At 46.5% G+C, this 22,389-nt stretch overlaps 1 protein-coding gene across 5 annotated transcripts; it reads left to right on the top strand.

Moving 5' to 3' along the window:
- The first annotated feature begins 405 nt into the window (after positions 1-405).
- LOC146336991 (protein PML-like) lies at positions 406-20,404 on the top strand. Of its 5 annotated transcripts, none has more exons than XM_084816858.1 (9): positions 406-470; positions 3,300-3,781; positions 4,876-5,456; positions 8,709-8,746; positions 10,702-10,779; positions 12,412-12,679; positions 13,783-13,820; positions 14,299-14,434; positions 17,197-20,404. In XM_084816858.1, the coding sequence occupies exons 1-9, from the start codon at positions 441-443 to the stop codon at positions 17,955-17,957; spliced, it is 2,412 nt and encodes an 803-aa protein (XP_084672984.1). In that variant the 5' UTR covers positions 406-440; the 3' UTR covers positions 17,958-20,404. The 5 variants fall into 5 exon arrangements, with proteins under 5 accessions (XP_084672984.1, XP_084672983.1, XP_084672985.1 ...); XM_084816857.1 differs by having other exon boundaries at positions 13,780-13,820; XM_084816859.1 differs by having other exon boundaries at positions 406-847; positions 13,780-13,820.
- The last annotated feature ends 1,985 nt before the right edge of the window (positions 20,405-22,389 follow it).

The following is a 22,389-nucleotide window of genomic DNA, read 5'->3' as shown; positions in this document are numbered from 1 at the left end:
TAGATGACCTTGAAGGCTCCTTCCAACTCTCTGCTTCTATAGGTGGAATGAGTGTATTCTGCTGCCCTTTGCGTGCGTCTCTTGTGTTTTAGCTGTACATTGTAAAAAGCGTTTCAGAGCTTTACCGTGGGATTGTTAAAGCTGCGCTCAGTTATATATCCCTCGGGGCGCACTCGTGCGCTGCTTGCATAAATCCTTGCGGTTCCCCGGGGGCCCAGCCTTCTCTTGCAAAGCGAAATGATTAAAACAAGTTGCGCAAGGGGGAAAGAGGGCTCGGGGGAGGGCAGGAGCCGGTCGCCCCGGCGAGGAAATGGGGGCGGGGGGTGGAAAACAATCTCAATTCGGTGTCTTTCGTTTCCCAGAAAACGAAAGCAGCTAACGAGGCGAGGGCGGGAAACTGCCATTGTAGAGGCAAAGGCTCGCAGGACCGGGAGAACAGGATGGCCCAGGAAGCTCCGGCGGAGAGGGCGGTAAGGCTCCGGCCGTTTCTCGCTGGGAGCGCTCCGCTGGGCTCCAGGGTGGCCCGGGGCGCGATCCCGCGGGGCGCAAGGGCGACGCGGCCCCGAGGGGCGCTGCAGCAGCGATCTCCCGGGGCGCGCCGCCTCCGTCCGCGCCATGAACGAGGCGTACGCGGGCACGTGGGCGCGGGTGTCCGGGGAGCGGAGGGGACGAGCGAAGCGGAAGGTGGGGAGGGCAACGGCGAACCCACGCGGGGACAGGGAGGGAGAGCCGGCTGGCTCCGATCGCTTCCAAAATCCGTGCTGCGCAATGTCTCGCCTTCGGACAAATCAAAGATCCACCCGCCGCAAAAGTGCCAGCTTTGGAGACCGTCAGGTCTCTTCATCAGGCAAGACGTTATAAAGCGCAGGAAGCGGGTAGGGGAAATGAAGGGTGACGGGATCAGGATTTCTGCGCGTTGATACGGAGGAAGAGGGTTTGCAGACATTCAAATCGGGCTCCGCGAAGTGCTGTGATGGCTTCCGGTGTCAGTTCCCTTGGGACTACTGGGCGGCAGAGAGGCGCAGACCATTGTTGGTCCTCCATTTTTCAGTGGAAAATGTTGGAATGTTCAGTGTTCGGTGGAAAATGTTATCTTGGGAAAAGTGTCCCAAGATAAGATAAGATATAGATGAGGTGAGATTAGATTAGATTAGATAGAGAAGAGCCCTTGCACAGAATAATTTTTACAACATAGTTTCCAAGGTGGGGCCAGCGAGCAGAGATTTGTCCCATCTTAAGACTTATTTTGGAAAATGGGAGTCAGCCATTGCTCTCTTTGTCCCAGAATGTAATCTGATACCTGCAGCCATCACCCAAGCTGGTGACCTCCAGATGTGTTGGACAACTGCTCCTGTCATCCCTAGCCAGCATGGTCCAACAGCTGAACTTGAGACCCAGACTAAACTGCAGGCGTCCTTTGGCCAAAGTCTTGGACTTTTTCTGCTTCTTCCTCAAGCCTCTGCTTTTTATTTTCTTTGATCCTTTCTTTGGGGGCCACCTAGCCTGATGAAGAGTTCTGAGAACTCAAATTGTGACATTATGCTTGGTCCCAATAAAAGTATTACCCAATGATGGAGTTTTAGATATATACATTCTCATCACAGCTATCTTTTGAGTTTTTTTATATAAGCCTTTTTTAATGTGTGACATAACTTTTCATTTAAATAAATGAATGCTTGCTTTTGGAACTTCTGGCAATAATAGAGGGGGGGATCAGCTGCTGGTACCCCCCCCCCAATCAAAAAAATGGTAGTGTTCTAAGAAAACCACATGTTATGGTCTCAACCAAGATTCCCCCTGACTCATGGTTGGCTGGGGAATGCTGGGAGTTGTAGGACTCTTTTCTGTCTAAACATGCATAGGATTGCACCGTTAATGATCTTCATGACGGGGTGGGTTCCTTCTTTAAATGTTAATGTGTATTAGTTCCCCTTAATTCAAAACGTTCCCTTAATTAAAAATTTAAAAGGGGGTTATAAATTCCTGGAGGAGAAGGCTATCAATAACTACTTGTCCTGATGGCTCTATGCTACCCCCAGTATCAGAGGCAGTAGGCCTATGTACACCAGTTGCTGGGGAACATGGGTGGGAGGGTGCTGTTGCGCTCATGTCCTGCTTGTGGGTTTCCCATGGGTAGCTGGTTGGCCTCCATGTGAACAGAATGCTGGACTAGGTGGACCCATGGTCTGATCCAGCATGGCTCTTCTTAAGTTCTTAAGCTTTCCTGGACTATAGCCCACTTCATCAAATGCATGGTATGTTACAGAGAGTTTCAGGTTTTTATACAGTACATATGGTGCAGGGGGTGGGAGAGAAGAATTGTAAACCTTGAGGACAGAAGCAAATTAATGTGTAACCATTACATTATTCAAAGTGGTCAATCACATTGCAGTTGTTGCTGTTAACACATCCGAACTCCCTGTAAGCCAATTAACACATGTAGTGTGATAAAAATCCTTTATCCTGATTCAAGCCTCTGGCAATAGAATTAAACTTGTGGATGCCTCTAACTCAGCAGTCTCTTGCTCTAATCTCCTTTTGAAGTTTCTTTGTTCTTGTGCCATGGGTTAGCATGTTGTCCGAACCCAGGACATTTTCCACAGGGTGGCTTATTAACCATAACCTTATTATTAACCTTATTAACCACTGAGAGCCAGTGTGGTGTAGTGGCAAGAGTATTGGACTAGGAGCTGGGAGATCTGGGTTCTAGTCCCCACTCAGCCATGGAAGCTCACTGGGTGACTTTGGGCCAGTCACAGACTCTCAGCCCAACCCACCTCCCAGGGTTGTTGTTGTGAGGATAAAATGGAGAGGAGGAGGATAATGTAAGCCGCCTTGGGTTCCTTGCAAGAGGAAAAAAGGCGGGGTATAAATGCAATAAATAAAATAAACCATGCAGTGTGGCTTATTTTTCTCAAAACAAGCCACCTTGAGAACCCATGCTTTGTTGTTGGGTTGTTCAGGATGGTTAACAAGCTACCCTGTGAAAATGTCCTGGGTTAACTCATCCTAACTCACTGTTCAACAAACAACCCATGGTTCAACAACAACCCACACTCAGCCAGTGAATGTGGGTTAGCATGTTGTGTGAACAGCCCCACTTATCTCCCATCAGAACAGTCAAGCCCTATTATCCCCACTGGGGGAAAACCATTTCTGTGTATCATTTGCCACCACAGAGCAGCGTCTTCGCAATGGTGCTTCTTTTTCATTCCTTCTCGTTTGCATTCGTAGGACAGCATTGAATCATAACAAGTGCAGTCTAAACTCTTGCCCCTTGTCTGTTTTTTTCCCCGCAGGAGATGGATGAAGAATTCCAGTTCCTCCTGTGCGAGAGATGCTCAGCGGAGGTCAGGACCCCGAAACTGCTCCCTTGCCTTCATAATCTCTGCACTGAATGCCTAGAAGAGAATAAACCCATTGGTCTCTGCTCCATATGTGGAACCGCACACTCTCAAAACGCAGGGCCCTCCCAAGTACAGGACAACTTGCTCTTTGCAAATCTTCAAGCCAAGCTAAGCCTCTACCAGAGAGTCATCAATGACAATGACTTGATCTGTGACAACTGTAAGGAAAAGGGAGAGTTCTGGTGTTCCGACTGCGAGGAGTTGATTTGCACCTCATGTTTTGAATTCCATCAGAGATACCTGAAGCGGGACAGCCATGAAGCCAAACCACTGAAAGATCTTCGGACAGAGACCAGCCAAGAATTTCTTGCAGGGAGCAGGAAGCTGAGCATTATGTTCTGTTCCAAGAACGATCACAAAACCCAAACTCTAAGGTAGGCAATCCAGCAGTGCTTCATTCTCATGTGGAGTTCCAGTCGCGGTTCCTCCCTAGGTGCAAATGGGATTTGATCTACCCAAGAAAAAAGAAAGGGAAAATGCCATTGAAGATTTATTGAATTGCATTAAATCAATCAACTTAAGATTTCTGTGTGGCCTGTCACTGAATAATTAATCCTGGTTTTCTTTTGGTTGCCCAGTCCCATTCCTTCTCTGGCATGGCTGAGTCTCTAATCCTGGGATGCCCAACAAGGACCTTCCTTGGCACCCACCACACTCCCTGCCCCTCCTTTTTTTTAACTTTAGAGTATTTTTTATTTAAAAGAAGTTAACTGGGAGGCCAACGTGCTGCAAAGCAAAGTACCAGCCTCCAGTATTGTACCAACTTTTATTTACAATAACGCCTGTGTGTGTGGGGGGTCCTGTTCTGGGGAGGGGTTGCCTGCTATCTATCTATCTATCTATCTATCTATCTATCTATGGTGTGTGTTAGCTGGTTTGTTTGTTTTGAGGGGGGAGTGTTGCCTGGGTTTTATGTGTGTATGTGGTTTGCCTGGGTTTCTTTTTAATGTGTATGTGTGCATGCTGTTCTTGCTTTTTTGGTGTGGACATGTGTTTTCCCTGTTGTGCATGTGTGTTTCTCTGAGTGTCACCAGGTTGCCTTCCATAAAAAGGGATATCTTGTTGTGCTTTCTGGAGGTAAATATGTGATTTGGCTGAAATACGTGATCTGGGGGCTCAGACCCTATGTTTGCCTTGTATTCCATTTCTTGGCCAAGTCATTTGTCTTGGCCAAGAAAAGACAAGTAACTTAGCTCTTGGGAGCCAGTGTGGTGTAGTGGTGATAATATTGGACTGGGAGCCGGGAGATCTGGGTTCTAGTCCCCACTCTTCCATGGAACTCACTGGGTGACTTTGGGCCAGTCACAGACTCTCAGCCCAGCCCACCTCACAGGGTTGTTGTGAGGATAAAACGGAGAGGAGGAGGATCATATAAGCCACCTTGGGTTCCTTGCAAGAGGAAAAAAGGCAGGATATAAATGCAGTCAATAAATAATAAAATAATCCATTTGCCTTCTGTGATTCACAGCATCTATTGCAAGGAATGCAGGCAGTCCATGTGCTGCGTTTGCGCACTGCTGGACAACAAACACACAGGTCAACACTGTAGCATCCGAACAGAAATCGAGGGCAGGCAAAAAGAGCTGGAGACCATGAGCGACGAGCTGAAGGAGAAGAAGAGCTCCTATGATGCCACCTATAACAGCCTGCAGGAGCTGGTGGGAAACATGGAGAGGGCAAGGAATGAAATGAGAGAGCGGATCCAGCAAAAGATAGATGAAATAGTGCAGATGCTGCAAGAAAAGAGGGGAAAGTTTGTAGCAGAAGTGGAAGAGCAGCATAAACAGCAGGTCCAGGAAGTAGAGAAGAAGCTACAGGAAATGGAGGGAATAGTCAAGAGGATGGCATCTAGCGAGCAGCTCGTGGACAAGATGCGTCTCTACGCCACCGACCAGGACGTGTTAGAGATGCACCCCTTCATCAAAGGGTCCCTGGAGGAGCTCAAACAGAAGCAACCACCAGCCATAGATTTCCAGATCCAAGTGGGGAAATTTGCAGAGATCAATTCCCAGGTCCAGGCTCTGCTCGAAAGAGTGACGAAAGAAGAAGGTAAGACCCTGGCAGAGAAACAATGACCTTGGTTGTTCATATGACAGCATACTAGATGCAGCATCTGAATCAGATTCTAGGAATGGTACACAGTTCAGCTTCAAGAACCCAGTTAGCGTTGTGCAGATCAGTTAAGAGGCTGGATACGGAATTATCTGGTAACAATTCCCAAAGGGGTAGCTGTTTAGTTTGTTGCAGCAAAAAATGACAAAGAGCCTTATGGCGCTTGAAGGGCTAACACGTTTATTTATTCTTATTTCTGCTTTTCAGTTTTCCATGTCAGTATGTGAATTGGCTCATCGCTGCAATGACCTCTGTGTTAATCGTTTCGTGAATGACAACTGTTAAGCTAATTATCACTGTCTCTGTGTTAAGCTAATTATCACTGTCTGTAAATTGTCCAAATTTTAATCCCCTCTGACATCACAGTTTACATCCCCACCACATATGTATATAAATCTGCCAATCTGAGGTTGACACTTCTGCATCTGATAAAGTGGACAGTATCCACAAAAGCTTATGCCAGAATAAATAAATGTGGTAGTCTTTAAGGTGCCACAAGACTCTGAAGGATTATCTGGAATTCCCATAATCATATACCAGTAATGTCATTTTTATTTTTTTAATTTATTTAAAATATTTCTTGGCTGCCTTTCAGGACAGAAGCCCCACCCTCCCCCCAAGGCAGCTTACAGCAATAAAATCCATAAAAGCAGTTAAAATATTAAAAATGATAAAAACATAAAGATAGTAAATACCAATAAAAACAACAATAAAACCACCAGCAACAACAATGGCAGTAACAGTAACACCAGCAGTCATATCAAGAGAAGGCCTCAGTAACATAATATGTTTTCGAGGCCTTCTTAAAAGCCTGCAATGACGAAGCATGGTGGATCTCCAATGGCAACTTGTTCCACAGGTGTGGGGCCACTGCAGGGAAGGCCCTCTCACATGTGGTCACCCATCTAACTGCTGTCACAGGTGGACAAATGAGAAGGGCCTCTCTTGCTGATCTTAGTGCAAGCAGGCTGATATGGATGAAGGCGGTCCTTCAAGTAACTTGGTCCCAAACCATTTAAGGCTTTAAAGGTCAAAACCAGCACTTTAAATTGGCTTGGAAACACAATGGTAACCAGTGATGAATAAAGATAAATGTTTTGCTAGTACTTCATACTTATCTGTCCTTGCCCCCATTTTGACTTTTGGCTAAACTATACAATGGTGCTGTGGTTCTTTTGCAAAGTGGAGAATGTCTTCAGAGGAATTGGGAATTCATACGTATGTGTGTATGTAAAAAAAACAGGGGAAAATGACATATATTTAGAGAAAAAAGCTTAAAGGCATGTTTCATAAAGCTTTATGGTACAGTAATTGTCAACTATATAGAATAGGAAAGTTTCATAATGAAATATAGGGGCTGTTCAGAAGTAACAGGGATGGTCTGTGGCAATTCATGGGTTAATTAGCCCATGAATTGCAGGTATGCATGCCGCTTCCTGTTTCCAACAACAACCTACGAATGCCACATTCATTGCTTGTTAGTGGGCTGTCCAAACCCAGGCACTTTAGTTAATCCATGGTTTGTTCTTGGGCTAACTCGGGGTTGTTTAACCCACGAACAACCCCAAGTGCCTGGGTTCAGACATTACAGTAACAACCTACAAATGTAACATTCGTAGATTGTCACTGGAAACCGGAAGTAGCTCGCGCTCAGTGCGCATCCCCATAATCCATGGGTTAATTAACCCACAATTTGCTGTCAAACACCACCATTACATGCGAACAAGCTCATATTTTCCTAAAAATTGCACACTGTGCAGCAGCCTTCCCCACCCTGGTGCCCTTCAGATGTGTTGGATTACAACTCTCATAATTCCCAGCCAGCGTGGGATGATCCTGGTCCACAGTGATCTTGGTTGCTGAGAAAAGGCAGCCACCCAAATGGGATGTGCAGGAAGCGAGCTTCATGCTAGGGTGCAGTCAGGACTCTGGGCAGGAACCGTTTCTGGCACAGAGGCAGCAGTTTCGCAACTGAAAGCAGGAGGAACAAATTGTCCCAGCACTAGCTGAGCTTTATAGTCTGGCCTGGAGGATCAGGGCTGAGGCCCCGTGCTGCAGCAGGCCAGTTCAAAGGCCAGTAACCTTCAGTGCAGCTGCTGGCTCCTCCTAGGGAGAGGAATTTGGGGCAGAGGGGAGTTGGTCAGCGGACGCTCCACCAGGCTTGCTTGGTTCTCAGACTAATCAGTAGTCCGTTTCTTGGAGCCCATGGCACATCCCCAGTCTTTGGGGGTTAGGTGCACAGCCTGGTGCCAGCAGGTGTAGCCGGGATGGGGAGTGGGCCCTTCTCCTTCTTGGAGCTACCACTGGTCAGGCTCTGACTAAAACATGCTTGTTCCAGCAGGCCTTTGGGACTTAGATGGAATCTGGGGGCAAGCTGCTAAAATGCTGTTTTAAAATGCTCTTTTAATGTTTTAATATAATTTTAATTGTATTGTTGTTTAATTTATATTTTAACTTTTGTATATGTTTTAATTGTATATGTTTTAATTTTTCTAAGCCGCCTTGTGTCCCAGTACTGGGGAAAAGGCAAGGCATAAATAAATATAATAATAATAATAATAATAATAACAACAACAACAACAACCTGGGGGCCACAACAACATCCCCAAGCATACGGGTCCTTCTCCTTTGGACCAACTGGGGTGCTGCGCACAGAGCGACTTCAGCCCTCCTGCAACCTGGCGCCCTCCAGATGCGTTGGGCCACAACTCCCATCACCCCCAAGCTGGGGGTGATGGGAGTTGTGGCCCAACGCATCTGGAGGGCACCAGGTTGCAAGAGGACTGAACTACTTCATGGGAGGGCGTGGAGACGGCCCGCTCGTTCTGTGGCCCTGAGAAAGGGCTTGCTGGGACTGTACGGAGCTATAGCCAAGGCGCAGGCTGCCCATAAGAGTTGCAGGAATTAAGTGTTTTCCACAGGGGTGGCCGTGTCAGTCTGTTGTGGCAGAAAGCAGAAGTCTTGTGGCAGCCTTAAAGATTGGCACATCAGCAGGAGGTTTCATGGGCTAGAGTCTACCATCAGAGGCATGAAAAGTTACCCTACGTTGGGGATATATATACGTACACATGGTTGCAAAGGGGCGGAGAGTTGTAAACAGTGAGGTCCGTGCATATGTACCCGAAATAGGAACACAACTGTTTATTCCAGTGTCCCATTTTCTAATTCATCACTTTTTGCTCTTTTTAGAGGCTGTCCCAGCTAGACTTGAAACAGCACCCAACCAGGTGAGAGCTGGTTTGTTTGTTTCCTTCAGCCTTCCCCAACCAGATGTGTTGGGCTACAACTCTCATTATCCCCAGCTAGCAATCATCAGACTGGGGAAGGCTGTTTTCAGTGCAGGCTGGTTGCTCCGATGTCAGCGGGGCTGTGAACCCACTCTGGGTTAGAGTCAGAACCAGTCAGAACCCTAAAGGAGCTATCCAAGGTGGTGAACCCAATCCCGAAAATAGCTTAAGTGCCTTGGATAGCTCCTTTAGAGTTCTGACTGAAACCCAGAGTGGATGCACAGCCCCACTGGCATCAGAGCCACCAGCCTCCGCCGGCTGTTTCACAGCATGATCCACTATCCCATCGTGAAGAAACTCTTTAACTGTCTACAGATGATCCACTTGAAAGCACTACTGCAGAAGCGTCGCTGGCTCCAACACCCCCGTCCCTTTCAAGTGGTTTCTGGGCAAAATGGTTTGATGGGTTTTCATATCACTTCCCTCTGCACCCTGGAAACACGTAGAAATGAGCCCTCGCATATATGACTTGCCCTTCCAGCAAGATGTGGCCATACATTGTGGTGTAACTTTCCTGTTTGCCAATTGGAGTGTACTAGTAATGAATCACATGCTTTCCCCACCCTGCCCCAGTCCTAAAGTCCAAATAATTTTTTGAATTGGTTTGGCGGGGGGGGAGGGGGAGATAACTTATTTTATTTCTGAGTACAAAAAAGAATGAGTGCATATCCAGTTCTGCAGTCCTTTAAAAAAAACTGAAGCGCAAAGTTCCACTTAGGAGTGAAATTAACTACCCCACAAACTTGTTAGCAATCTGGTCTAGTCAACAGCATTCTTCACCGGTTCCTAGTGTGGAGGACTCTTGGGGATAAAAGAAGGAGCAGGGCTGCACCGCTACCCCAAACCATAACATAGTGTGCCTGGGTTAGCGTACACACACACCCCAACATCCGTGCATCGAGCATAAGGCAGTAGCCAGTGTTAGTCCTACTTAGAATAGACCCATTGAAATGAATGGGCTGTCGGTTAGTCATGACTAACCAAAGTCTCATTCATTTCAATTGGTCTACTCTAAGTAGGACTAACACTGGCTACTACCCATAGACCTCAGAAGTGAAAAATTGATGCGCAAGCAGCTTTCCCATGTAATCAGGGCCACCACATCACCACCACATCATTGACATGACTGGGACAAGTGGAAGATGCTGCATTTGGGAAATTGGAGTGCACAGGTCCCCCACCCCATCCTGAGATTTCCCTTCTCCCCCTGCCTATATTACATTTCTACAGTTTCCACAATGAGGCTGACTCTGTAGTAAGTGCATTCAGGACTGCCGCCACAGCATGCTAAAAGCATTTCGGCCTCCCTCATCCAGGTCCAGCCCTCCCATTAGGCAGAGTGAGGCAATTGCCTCAGGCAGCAGATACTGAGAGGTGGCAGCAAGGTGTTGGAGAGAGCTGTGTGCCACACCATCTGCCCTTCGCCCCCTAAGCTAGCCTGCTGCCTTCAGATGTGGCAGAGAATGCAGTCCCATCACCAGCACTGAAGAAAGCTTTAACTGTCACTCTAGTCAGCTTTTGTACATGGAATGTACATGGGAGGGGGTGCCATCTTGTTCTTCGCCTCAGGGAGCAAAATACCTTAGGCCGGCCTTGCCCCCATCCACCAACAATTGGGCCGCAGTGTCCCCTAAAAGCCTTCCAAAAGAGCCACATTTTGGCCATGCGCTACAAGGCAGACAGCGATCAAGCCAAATGGGCATCTCTAAAGGGGCGTTCCATAGCTTGGGTACGGTTGTTTAAACAAGTGCGTTTTGTGCGGTTACACCTGCATAGCATCCATCTGCAAAATACCTCAGGGTCATGAAAGGAGAAGAGGCAAACATGATGCCGATATGTGGGAGCTTTCTGTTTAGCTTCCCCCCCGCCCCTCGTGGGTGGTTTTATTTTCTCAGATTGACAGAACGAGGAGCACCAACCAAAGCAATCAAAGCTGCAGGGCAATTGTCCATCAAAATGCTTACAATACTGGCGTAAGTATATACACTGAATTTCCTTCCCCTCCCATCTGCCTCTAATTGTGATCATGCCACATCATTCTATCATGTAAACTTGTGACGGGGTCTGTGTTCTTGTCACGGGGGAAAAGAGAGAAAAGAAAAAATGAAGGGAGAGGAGGAGGTAGCGGAGAAGGGCCTTTTTGGTGGTGCCCCCCCCCCGCCGCCTCTGATTGTGAAATGCTATCCCCAGTGAATTCCACTGGGTGCCAACACTGTCATCTTTTTGGCTCTAGGTTAAGACTTTCCTTTACTCCCAAGCATTTGATGGCACACAGTCAGGGTTTTAATTTAGTTGTTTTACCTGCTGCTGGAATTTTATTGTTAATTATTTTTTGCTGTTGAAAATCGTTTTACATTTTTGTATGTTTTAATTTTTGTTAAGATGGCTTGAGTCTTTTTCCAAAAAAGGTGTCTTAATACATTTAAATAACGGTAAAAATAATAATAATAATGCACAGCAAGAACTCACTGACATCTATAGCCGGCCCCAGCACCTGAACACAGACAGTTGGTTCATCTAATCCTAGTGTTGTCTAATTCAGGGGTAGGGAACCTTTTTCAGGCCACGGGCTGTATTGGCCCAAGGGTGGGATGTCAGGGGGGGCGCATGCCAGCAGTGGGTGGGGCTACTGCTGGCATGCAGGTCACACACTCTCTCGCACATAGACACAGTCACATGCACCCTATTCATATGTGTACACACACACACCCTTCCCTCCCCAGCACTGAGAAAGATGCTAATTGGAGAAAAGAGATTTTTCTATGTGGGGCGGGGGGGGCGGGGAGGCAGTGTGTCTAAGGTTGAAGCTGGTGGGCCAGAGGTGGAACTACCACAGGCGGGAGGTTCCCCATGCCTGGCCATTTGTCTTCAACATAGTGGGCTGGGACACAAACTTCTCCAAAGTGTGTCACACCAATGGTACCACAAAATTAAATGACTGAGAGTGAAAAAGAATGATAGGGAGGGAACAAAGTGCGAGAGTACATTTATATTACAAATTGACAAGTAGGACCTTCCATGTTACACTGTGGAGTAATCCTGTGCTGAGTTCTAGCCAACCAGCTATGGGCTTTTCGGAATACTCCCATTTCCGTTCGTTTCCTCGACAGCATCCCGTGGCTACTGAGTATACTCAATCCTCATTGGTCTGCTTTGGGATATTTATTTTCTCCTTAGTTTTTTTATTCCCCCAAATATTTTTTATATTTTTGCAAATCCCAGGGTGTCCTTGAGCCTGCTAATGGCTCTCCCCTTTTCTCAGTGGCCTCTTTGGGGCTACATAGCCTTTGGCACTCAGCACCTGAGTTTCCTGTTAGAGGGAATTACATTGGTTCTAGACTAATTTAACTGTTGTGGTTTTCCCCAAGCCATCCTGGGAACTATAATTTGGTGGGGAGGATACAATCACAAATGCAGCAGCAAATGTAGCAAGTGGCACACTCTTTCTGGGGGAGAGGAAACAATCTTGGCCAGCAGAGATTGGCCAGCAATCTTGGAGACAGCAGACAGAAGAGCAGAGAAGACAGGAGCAATAGAGAACACACTTACGTTTGCTGCTCATGCGGAAATCAAATAACCTTCCATGCATTATGCTTATCCTCTAGGACCACGTAGTGAAGTCGCCAGCCAAGAGGAAACATGTACAAGAGGAAAGGGCCGTTCAGACCCCTCCAAAAGTGATTAAAGTTGAGTCTGTTGCCAGTGAATACATAGCATCAGCTAGATCAAGCAGTGCCAGTTTGCTAGAACAACCAGGGACCAGTTCTGAATCTGCGGGAGGTGACCCCGCCAACAGAAGTGGAGGCAAACTGGAAGAAAACACTGACAACAACTCGTGGTTCCCCGTGTCCTCCTCGGAAACATCTGAACCAGGTAGATGCAAGAACGGCTGTTTTATTTGAGTGTTGAAGTACTCAATTCAGTTCACATCTTTTTAAAATCATCTTGTGGGGGGGGGCAACAGTAAAGTCACAATCTAGGTTAATCTTTCATGATCAAGTCAACCCAAAGAATGGTCTGAAGTAAGATTGCAACGTTTAATCAACTGATCAGGACAGATGGATTGAAAACCTTTTGATCGCCTAAAATGGCGCCCCCCCCCCCCCCGATGAGCTCCACGGCAGATTAAAAAAAATAAAGATGTTAATGATTTTTAACACGACTGCTTGTAAACATCACAGATCGCAAGTGGTGTCTTAGAAGTGGCATTTCCACAAGGGTGAAGGAGAAGCCCTTTATGGATCAATCTGTGTAGAGGGGAGTCCTCCCTTTCATTAACAGTGAAAGACATCTGTTGCCTGATTAATTGGAGGTACCTTTTTAATCAATTAAAATGTATTTTGGCCGTTCATCTCACCCTGCCTTGTACATTAACCCACAAAAGTGACTAGCCTTCAAACATTTTTACTAGCCTAGAAGCCTCCTCCTCCACAGCCAGCCTGGAAATGCAGGCTACTAGCCCCTCATGGGCTAGTAAAAAAAATGGCCTTCTGCCATGGGGACTGGCATTCCATCCTCCTCGGATGGCCTACTGTGCTGAACGCTGAGGATGGGGCTTTCCATCCTCAACGGTTAGCACGAAAACCAAGAGGGCTGACAGAGGAGGAATGGATGCATTCATCCGCCTGGAATCCCTGGTCGCCTGTGGCAACCAGGCGAGTTGTTAAATAAAAGGTTGAGTTCATCTATGAATAGGGTACACATTCATAAAATCATAAGAGTTGGAAGGGGCCATTTAGGCCCTTGAGTCCAAACCCCTGTTCAGTGCAGGAATCCCCTTTACAGCACTCCTGACAGTTGACTGTCCAGTCTCTGAATACGTCCAACAATGGAGAGCCCACCCCCAAACTAGGCAGTTGGTTCCATTCTCTCACTGCTCTGACCATTGGGAAGCTTTTCCGGATGTCCAGCCGAAATCTGCCTTGCAGGATTGATAACATAGCTGCCCTGATGCCTTGACTTTTCTCTTGCAGAAGATGTGACAGAAGACGAAATCACCGACGATGAATCTGGGGTGAGTTCAGAGGTATCCAAGACCAGAGTACCACTGCGCTGCCGGATGGTGCCTTCAGTGCCCCCCGCCCCACCATTCAGTTTCCCATGAGGACAATGATTATTCATCCCATCTATGGCACTTTTGAAGTCAAGTGCTTTGCAGTTCTTGTCTCACACATTCTTGTTGACATAGCCCACTAGAGCACATCCTTGACGTTCCCATTTTACAGATGGGGAAACTGAGTGTATCTCCCCTTCTTCTCAATCCATTTAATGCAACCGATGAAAGAAAGGCTTGCAAAAAAAAAATGTTTATGGTATAATATATCTGTTAGCTTTACAATAAATCTGTTAGCTTTTAAGTTGTCGCAAGGCTGTCTCTTTTTTTGGTCTCAGTCCACTCGCTAAAAACGTGGTTTGAGGATTGGGGTCAGGGTGCACAAGTGGATAGCCCTGAATCTCTGAGGTGTCACACCACTTGTTTATCTTCTCGCCAGGGCTCCAGCCTGCTCAAGGACGGCAACAGCAGAGCGCAAAATAGCCAGGAAGGACTCATGAGGCATCCCTTCGGCAAAGCCCAGGAGCTTGATGTGGGCCAAGGGACTATGGTGTTCTTTGACCTGAAGTTTCTACGTAAGGGGCCAACAGCTGCTTTTGGATTCAGACGCAAGACTCTCGCTTGAGAGGGAAGGGAGGGTATGGCATGTAGCTGGGGTGTTGAATCTCTGGCCCATGGGCCAAATCCGGCCTGCCTGGGGTCCCAGTCTGGGGGTTCCCAAATGACGCCTCCTTCCCCTGGCCCCACCCCTCCCCTCCAACCACCAATTGTTTGGTAGTTTCCCAGCTTTTATGCCATTTTTACCCACCATCTTAAAAGGTTGACATGTCTCCCCTAAATCTTTGTTACTGGCAGTAAGCACTTTAAATTACAATATTCTGGAATCTTTCCCCCTGCCCCATTTGCTTTCAGCCCTACCCACCACTAGAATGCAGCCCCCAAGAACTCGTCCAAAGCAGAATTCAGGCCTTGGGCTGAAAGAGGTTCAACACCCTCTGCATATAATATGGGGAGTAGGAGGAAGGATCCTCAGGTTTTCTTCCCCCTTTCCATCAGGAAAGATGTTGTTCTCACTCGGGATGTATGGATCTTGATAAAACTGTTCCATATGTGGTTTGCGGATTGTCAGGACTCTTTCGTTCCGTCGTCTGCTCATTGATGGAATTGGATTTTTCTCAAGTTCCCAAACTTGGGTTCGCATTGGAGAGTGCGCACTTGCGCGAATCCCCCCCCCCATCTGCATTTTTACACTTTAGCCCATGGGGGGAAGTGTGTATTTTCAGTCAGTAGGTTTTTTGTGTGTTTTTGTACGACTACATTTGCGTACAATTCTGGAACATAAAAAACAGTCCATGGGTCAGATTTATAGAAATCCAAACTCGTTTGAATCCATTGCAGATTTCTCCGACATCTCTAATTCTCACTGTTTTGGGCTTCCAATGTGGAAAAGGATTTCAAATGTACCTCATAAGAACATAAAAAGAACAGCTGTGCTGTGGCAAATCAACCCAGCCTTCTGTTTTCCAGTGGTGGCTAGCCAAAGAGTGTAGGGGGAAACTGATAAGCAAGGAATGATACCACCATCTATGTTCAGCGGGGCTGGTTTGGGGTAGGCATCGTTGGGCACTTACTGAGGCCCACATCCCTACAAGGCCCACTGTCAATCCCTGTTCTTCCTTGCTGACATTGCCTGTTCACTTGCCCTCTGCAAGCCATGACAAGGATGAGGAGATAAGAGTAGTACCACCCTACACTTGCCTTCTACGCTCCCTCTAGGCAGTGGGTGCAGGTTAGGAAGCTGCAGAGGGAATGGGCCATCCAGGAAGGGAGCCCCCATGGGCATCTTGCTCAAGCCCCACCTCCCCCAGACCCTGGAGTTGGCACTGATCTCCAGTACCTATTCCTGGGTGGGCAGATTCAAAGGAAGATGGAACAACTGCCCCTGTTATGCATCAGTTATAGAAGAAGGAACCTTATCAGCTTTGGTCACCTCAGAAGCCCCTTCATGAGGAAAAGCTAAAATGTTTGGCACAATTAGGTTTATATACATACATCAACAGTGTGGAGAAAGTGGATTGAGAGACATTTTCTCCCTCTCTCGTCATCCTAGAACCTGGGGTCCTCCAACCAAACGAATTGGTTGGGAGACCTCAGAAAAGGGCAACTAAAATTATCAAGCAGCTGGAGCAACTCCCCTGTGAGGAAAGGTTACGACATCTGGGCATGTTTAGCTTAGAAAAAAGGTGAGTGAGGGGAGACATCATAGAGGTGTACAAAATATCGCATGGTGTGGAGAAAGTGGATAGGGAGACAGTTTTCTCCCTCTCATCATGGGAGATTCAGGAGAGATAAAAGGAAGGACTTCTTCACACAGCACATCGTTAAACTATGGGATTTGCTACCACAAGACGTAGCGATGGCCACCAGTTTGGATGGCTTTAAAAGAGGATTAGACAAATTCAAAGAGGAGAAGGCTATCAGTGGCTACTAGTCCTGATGGCAATATGCTATCTCCAGTATCAGGCAGTAGGCCTATGTATACCAGTTGCTGGGGAACATGGGTGGGAGAGTGTTGTTGCACTCATGTCCTACTTGTGGGTTTCCCACAGGCAGCTGGTTAGCCACTGTGTGAACAAATGCCGGATTAGATAGGCCTTTGGTCTGATCCAGCATGGCTCTTCTTATGTTCGTAATGTTAATTGGCAGTAGATTCGTGGCAGACTGAAGAAATTACTTCTTCACACAACAACACATAAGTTAACTTACGGAATGTGTGGCCACAAGATTATCCTCATGGAGGATAAGGCTAGCAATGGCTACTAGTCACGTAGCAGACTCTCAATAGTAGCAACTGGGAAACATGAGGGCGGTGTTGCACTTGCATGTGGACTTCCCACGGGCATCTGGTGGTTCCACTGTGGGAACAGAATGGTGGACTAGATGGGCCTTTGGTCTGATCCAGCGTGACTCTTCTTACATTCTTAAGTTTTAAGATTGGTGTTGGTCACTAGGTTAGGCAGTATTAAAAGGGAATTAGGCAACTGCATGGAGGAGGAGAAATCTATTAATGATGTGTAGTCAGGATAACTATATAGACCCTCCAACTTCAGGGGTAGTCTGTTTCAGAATACCTAATGCTTGGAGACAAACCACAGGGGAAGCTCTACTGCCTTCATGCTGTATTTGTGGGCTTCTCAGGTGGCATCTGGTTGGCCACTGTGGAACGCAGGGTGGTGGACAAGTTAGACCTTTGGCCTGATCCAGCATGGCTCTTCTTAAGTCCAAGGAATATTTGTGATCTGTGCATCCTTATCAGATTGACACGCTTCTCTTGCAGCTGGAAGAATCCTTCACCTGGCCGCTGTAGTGGACGAAGCAAACTGCCTCTCCGTCATAATTCAGCCGCTGCTGTCTTCGCCCAGCAGAGATAAGAAAAGCATCCTCTGTGAGATCGGGCTGGACAAGTTCTTCAACTACCTCTGCTCCCTCCACAGGCCCATTTTAGTGGGATACAACATCTGGTCCATGCAGCTTCCAGTCCTGATCGAGGCCCTACAAAACATGAACAAGGAGGAAAGGTTCGAAGCCTCTATCGTTGGTTTCCTAGATGTCTTGCCCCTCATCAAAGAGAAAATCCCAAAGATCGCCAGCTATACACTGAAGAACCTAGACAGCGTATACCTCTGGGGGCAGCTGGATGACACCCAACCTACTGATTGTGCAGAGACCCTGAAGGACCTGTGCACGGTCTTGGAAATTAATCCGGTGGTGGAGAGAAAGCCCGTGGTTGCCTATTCCTGCTTGCAATGTTACGCCTCCCTCCAGCCTCTCCTGCGGGAGAAACTCCTCACCAGGCCCTCTGTGCAGACTTTGGCCTTGCACAATGTCAGCCTTTCCATGCTTCAGTCCGTGTACCAAAGTGACCCAGACAAGGGGCTGTGGAAATTGTGCAGGTACCTGAATGCCAGGCGGAGGGGCGATGAGAGGAAAATCCAAAAGCTGAGTAAGATTCGCAGCTATTTCCAGACCCTCCCATCTGTGGCTTGGCATCCGTCATCTGCTGCAACTCAGGATGCTGAATTCCAGCCGCTACCCTAAGACAGCAGTCCTGGGCACACTTACCTGGAAGTAAGCCATGGTGGTGTAGTGGTGCATTTTGAAATGTAACAGTCCCCATAGCCAATTTAAAGCATGACTGCAACAATAAAAAACGAATAAGCAACTGCTCAGAGCGTCTGAGCAATCGCTTCCTCTCTTTTATACAAATACACGGACACACACTCTGTTTGTGTGCACGCATGTGTGCATGCAGAGCCCAAAATGCCTGCCCCCAAGGAGAGTCCAAAATGGCAGGCAGCCGCATTGATCTATATCAGCAAATCAGTTCTAGCACTTTTCATCTCCACCAGGCGCAGGTCTTTTGTCAAGCTCATGGGTCTTAACTGCCCATTCCAGACAAACCAACCCCAAAATACTTCGCATTACAACAGGGAACATTGCTGGGAAAATTGGTTTCCCACCCAGCTCCTGTGAGGGTTTCAGCTCAGCTCAGAGGGAATGGGGAACTCTGAGGGGGAGTGGCAAATGATGTTGGTGTCCCTGCTGATCAAAAAGTGCCAGCATTGCGTCCCTGTGAGGCTCAGCTCCACTACACCACTGGTAAGCCTTATTGGACACAATGGGGCTTACTTTGGAGTCAAGGTTCACAGGCTTGCACAGCACATCTGGCAGTCATATGAGTTTTCCACCTGATGGTTTTGCATCTGGAGAAGATATGGCCAGATATGGACCATAAAACCATTTATTACCTAGTGTCAGCCCATAACCAAGCAGCGAAACAATAGTTTTTGGAATGAGGCAGGTCAGTGGAGCTCCCTTATGTTGAGCTCTGCTGGTCAGCCCCATTCTGAAAACAAGCCTTTGCGCTCATTTCGGGTTGCCCCTGGAAGCCCTAAATCTCTGTCCCAGAAACGGTGGGTGTCACTTTTAAAAGGATCGTTAACGGGTGATCTAAAAAAATTAAATCTGATAATTAAATCTCCGTTCCAATAATTTCCGATCATTAAATCTCTGTTATGCAAGCTTATGGAAGGGAATCGACAGGGCCGGTCCCTCGCTGGCGGTCTCCAATGGACACTTCCCAAGTTATTTTAATGGATCTGTTTTATAGGTTGTATCGTATAGCATGTCATATTGCTTTTAGTGTTTATTTTGGAAGCCCCATTGTGAGGTCTTACAAAAAGGAGGATATACATATTTCAAACAAACAGATAAATATATGGACGGGGCTAAAAACTGGCAAACAAGATTCACTCATTCATTAATTCACTGGACTCTGTCAGGAGCTTGCCACAGCCCAGAAGGCATCTCTGAGACTGTTGGCCATGGCGCTCCAGTGTAACCCTTCCCAAATCCCCCATATAGGATGCTTCGAGTGCAGCCCATTTTGACTCTTTGGAACTGGAGCAGGGAGACTGAAGGCTTTTTAATCTGAGAGGACTGGGAGAGAGACGGAAGAGATTCTGTGTAGAAAGTTGGAGAGACTGAGGAGATTACAGGGGGGTGGGGCACAGAAAGGAACCATCTAGTCTGGAGGGGAGAACAGGAGCATCCTCACACAGACAGCAGCCTTTCTTCAGCAACAGGTGCACCACCAGGGTGTATGTGTGAGTGAGTCTGAGGTCTACACCTGCATTCCATAATTGCCAGGTCTGATTTTGAGTGAGCGGTTTTGTCTAACTCCCATCACTGGACTCTATCCCCTCCTATTTTGCTGCTTAGAGACGTCCTTTAAACTGCACACCTACCAGAGTTGTCCCTCTTCTTTCCTTCCCTCTTTCCCCCCTCCCTTTTAAATACATTTTATTTACAAATGTAGAAGTCGCCTTTCAGCCCAAACAGGGCCCCCAAGGCAACGAGCAATTAAAACTTAAAACAATTTTAAAACTTTAAAAACAATGTTTGAAAGCTTTTAAATAAATATATCCTAGCTCCTGTGTTTGGATTTGTTTTGTTTCGTTTTCTTCCCTATTCTATTAAGTTGCCCACTGCCTGTTTCCTCTACCTCCTTTCAGCGGGTTGGACCGGGATTTAAGCTGGACCAACTGTGCTGGTAACACAAACATCCTAGCTCCAGGTAAACCAATTAACACATGTAGTGTGATAAAAAAAAAATCCATTATCCCAATTCAAGCCTCTGGTGATAGAATTAAACCTGTTGATGAATCTAACTCTGGAGTCTCTCATTCTAATCTCCCTTGGAAGTTTCTTTTCTCTAGTGTACAAATTGTGACTATTCTGCAGCAAAGAATCTTCAAAGGGAGATTAGATAGAGAGACAGCTGTGTTAGAATTAAACCTGTTGATGAATTCTATTACCAGAGGCTTGAATCAAGATAATGGATTTTTATCACCTCATTTACTATTTACCACACACAAATATGCACCATCTGTATAAAACCTGAAACTCTCTGCAGTACTCCATACATCTGATGAAGTGGGCTATAGTACACAAAAGCTTATTCCAGAATAAATTTGTTCATCTTTAAGGTGTCACAAGACTCTTTGTTGTTTGGGTTTAAATCAATCATTCTAAGATGGAAATGCTGCTGCAAATGTTGGCAGTTAGCAACTACAATGGGAGAAAGAAAGGTTATAAGAAAGTTCCTAACCAGAGCTGCAGATTAACATCGCTATTTACCACACTTTGGTCTTACTCACCCCAAAGTGCTCACTCTGGGTTCAGAAGTGACTGATACGCCATAGCCAATCAGGCTTTATAGTAAGAAAAGAAAAGTGAGGCTTTGAATGTTTGAATATGAAATCACCTAAAATCATTGGCTGTGATTTTCTGAACAGCTGCCTCTTTAACCCATCAACAAACTAAAGTGTTAAAAAGTCATATTACGAACTTGATAGTCCATCCATTTTCACCAGTGTCTTGTGTCTATCCATCTTGGGGGCTTGCACCTGGTATTCCACCACCTAGGTGGAGTTTCATTTTCAACTATACCGAGTCGACGGGAAACAGAAACTACATCTTTTGAGTGGCACTGTTCTTGCTTCCTAAGTGGTGGCGAAATCCACCTATCTCACATGTGCCAGCATCTCACATTCATCTTCGGAATTCTAACAGGAAAGCTGAATTACAGTTACACAGCATATCAACCCTTAGGGCACAATCCTATGCATGTTTAGACAAAGAAAAGGCCTACAACTCCCAGCATGACCCAGCCAGTATTGCATTCTTGGTCTAAACATGCATAGGATTTCACCCTTAATGATCCCCAAATAGTTGACATCTTGCCCAAGCAACAAATACTGGGCTGGTTTTCAATGCAGCAAGAGAATAGCGGACTCTGAAGTTTTCAGGACTGGCTCCTACCCGGTCTCCTAAAATGAGAGTTCCCCTTCTGCGAGTTGCTCGAACATCCTGTAAACATAACTTGACCAAGTGACTTAATAGTTCTAAGAAAAGCAAATGTGGTATATGAGACCAGAGAAGCGTCTCGGCAGTACTCGCATCTTTCTCACTTATATGTAATCTACACTAGTCCTATGCTGCATTTTGAAACACCAGAGTGACTGGCAATTTTAGGAGTATTCTTGAGTTCCTTGGAGCTGAGCTAAAGGCATGGCATTAAGGAGAGGTATTGTTAGGCTACAACTCCCATCATCCTTGACCATGCTGGCTGGCCCTGGTGGGAGCTGGAGTTCAGAGAGCTCCAACTCCCATCAGGTTGCCCTTCCTGGTGTTAAGTGACGATCATTTTCTTCCTCACGTTAGGGTTGCTGGTATCTTTTGGGTGCTGGGGGAGCACTCCTGTGCCTTTAACAACTGCAAGCCAAGGAGAGCACCATCAGATGAAGCTGTTCTCAACACTGGTGAATGTGCCTGCTGTTGAATTTCTGTCTGTTAAATGCATAAAAAGCCCTGCCATTTAAAAAGGGGCAACCCTGTCCACCTGCATCTAATGAAATAGAAACGTTTATGTCATAACAAATTTGTTAAGTCTTTAAGATGCTGCAAGACTCTTTGTTATTTTTGCTTCAATAGACTAACACAGCTACCCCTCTGGAAAACCTATGCAATAAGCTTTTCTTTCACTTTGAAAGGGGAGAGGCAAGTTACTGCCAAAATCTAGGCCCCCAGACCTTCCAAGCCAGGTCCCAATCCAGACTGGGGGCCCTGTGCTTACCCTAGAATTAAAAAAAAAAAAAGGTGCTTTGGGTCTTAATTGTGAGATTTATATTAGTGGTTGGTTGGTTGGTTGGTTGGTTATGGATGTGTGTGTTTTATGATGGTGTTTTTAGATGGAGTGTTAACTCCTTTGAGTATAAATAATAGAAAAGTAGATTGTATATACACACACACACACACACACACACAGTGTAATCTCCATATATCCTGGGTGTGTGGCTACATAGGCCATTGTGATGAGATTCTTCACTTCAAAATTCACCACTACACCACTGAAGGCAACTTCGAAATTGCTACTCGAAGATCTTGCTTCCTCTCATAGAGAGCTCTG

The sequence above is a fragment of the Heloderma suspectum genome, chromosome 11 (assembly GCF_057233095.1).
Source record: "Heloderma suspectum isolate Gila_16-S chromosome 11, 16-S_ref, whole genome shotgun sequence".
Classification (NCBI taxonomy): Eukaryota; Metazoa; Chordata; class Lepidosauria; order Squamata; family Helodermatidae; genus Heloderma; species Heloderma suspectum.
The sequence above is the reverse complement of the archived record's forward strand: the minus strand, read 5'-3'. Positions and strand labels throughout refer to the sequence as shown.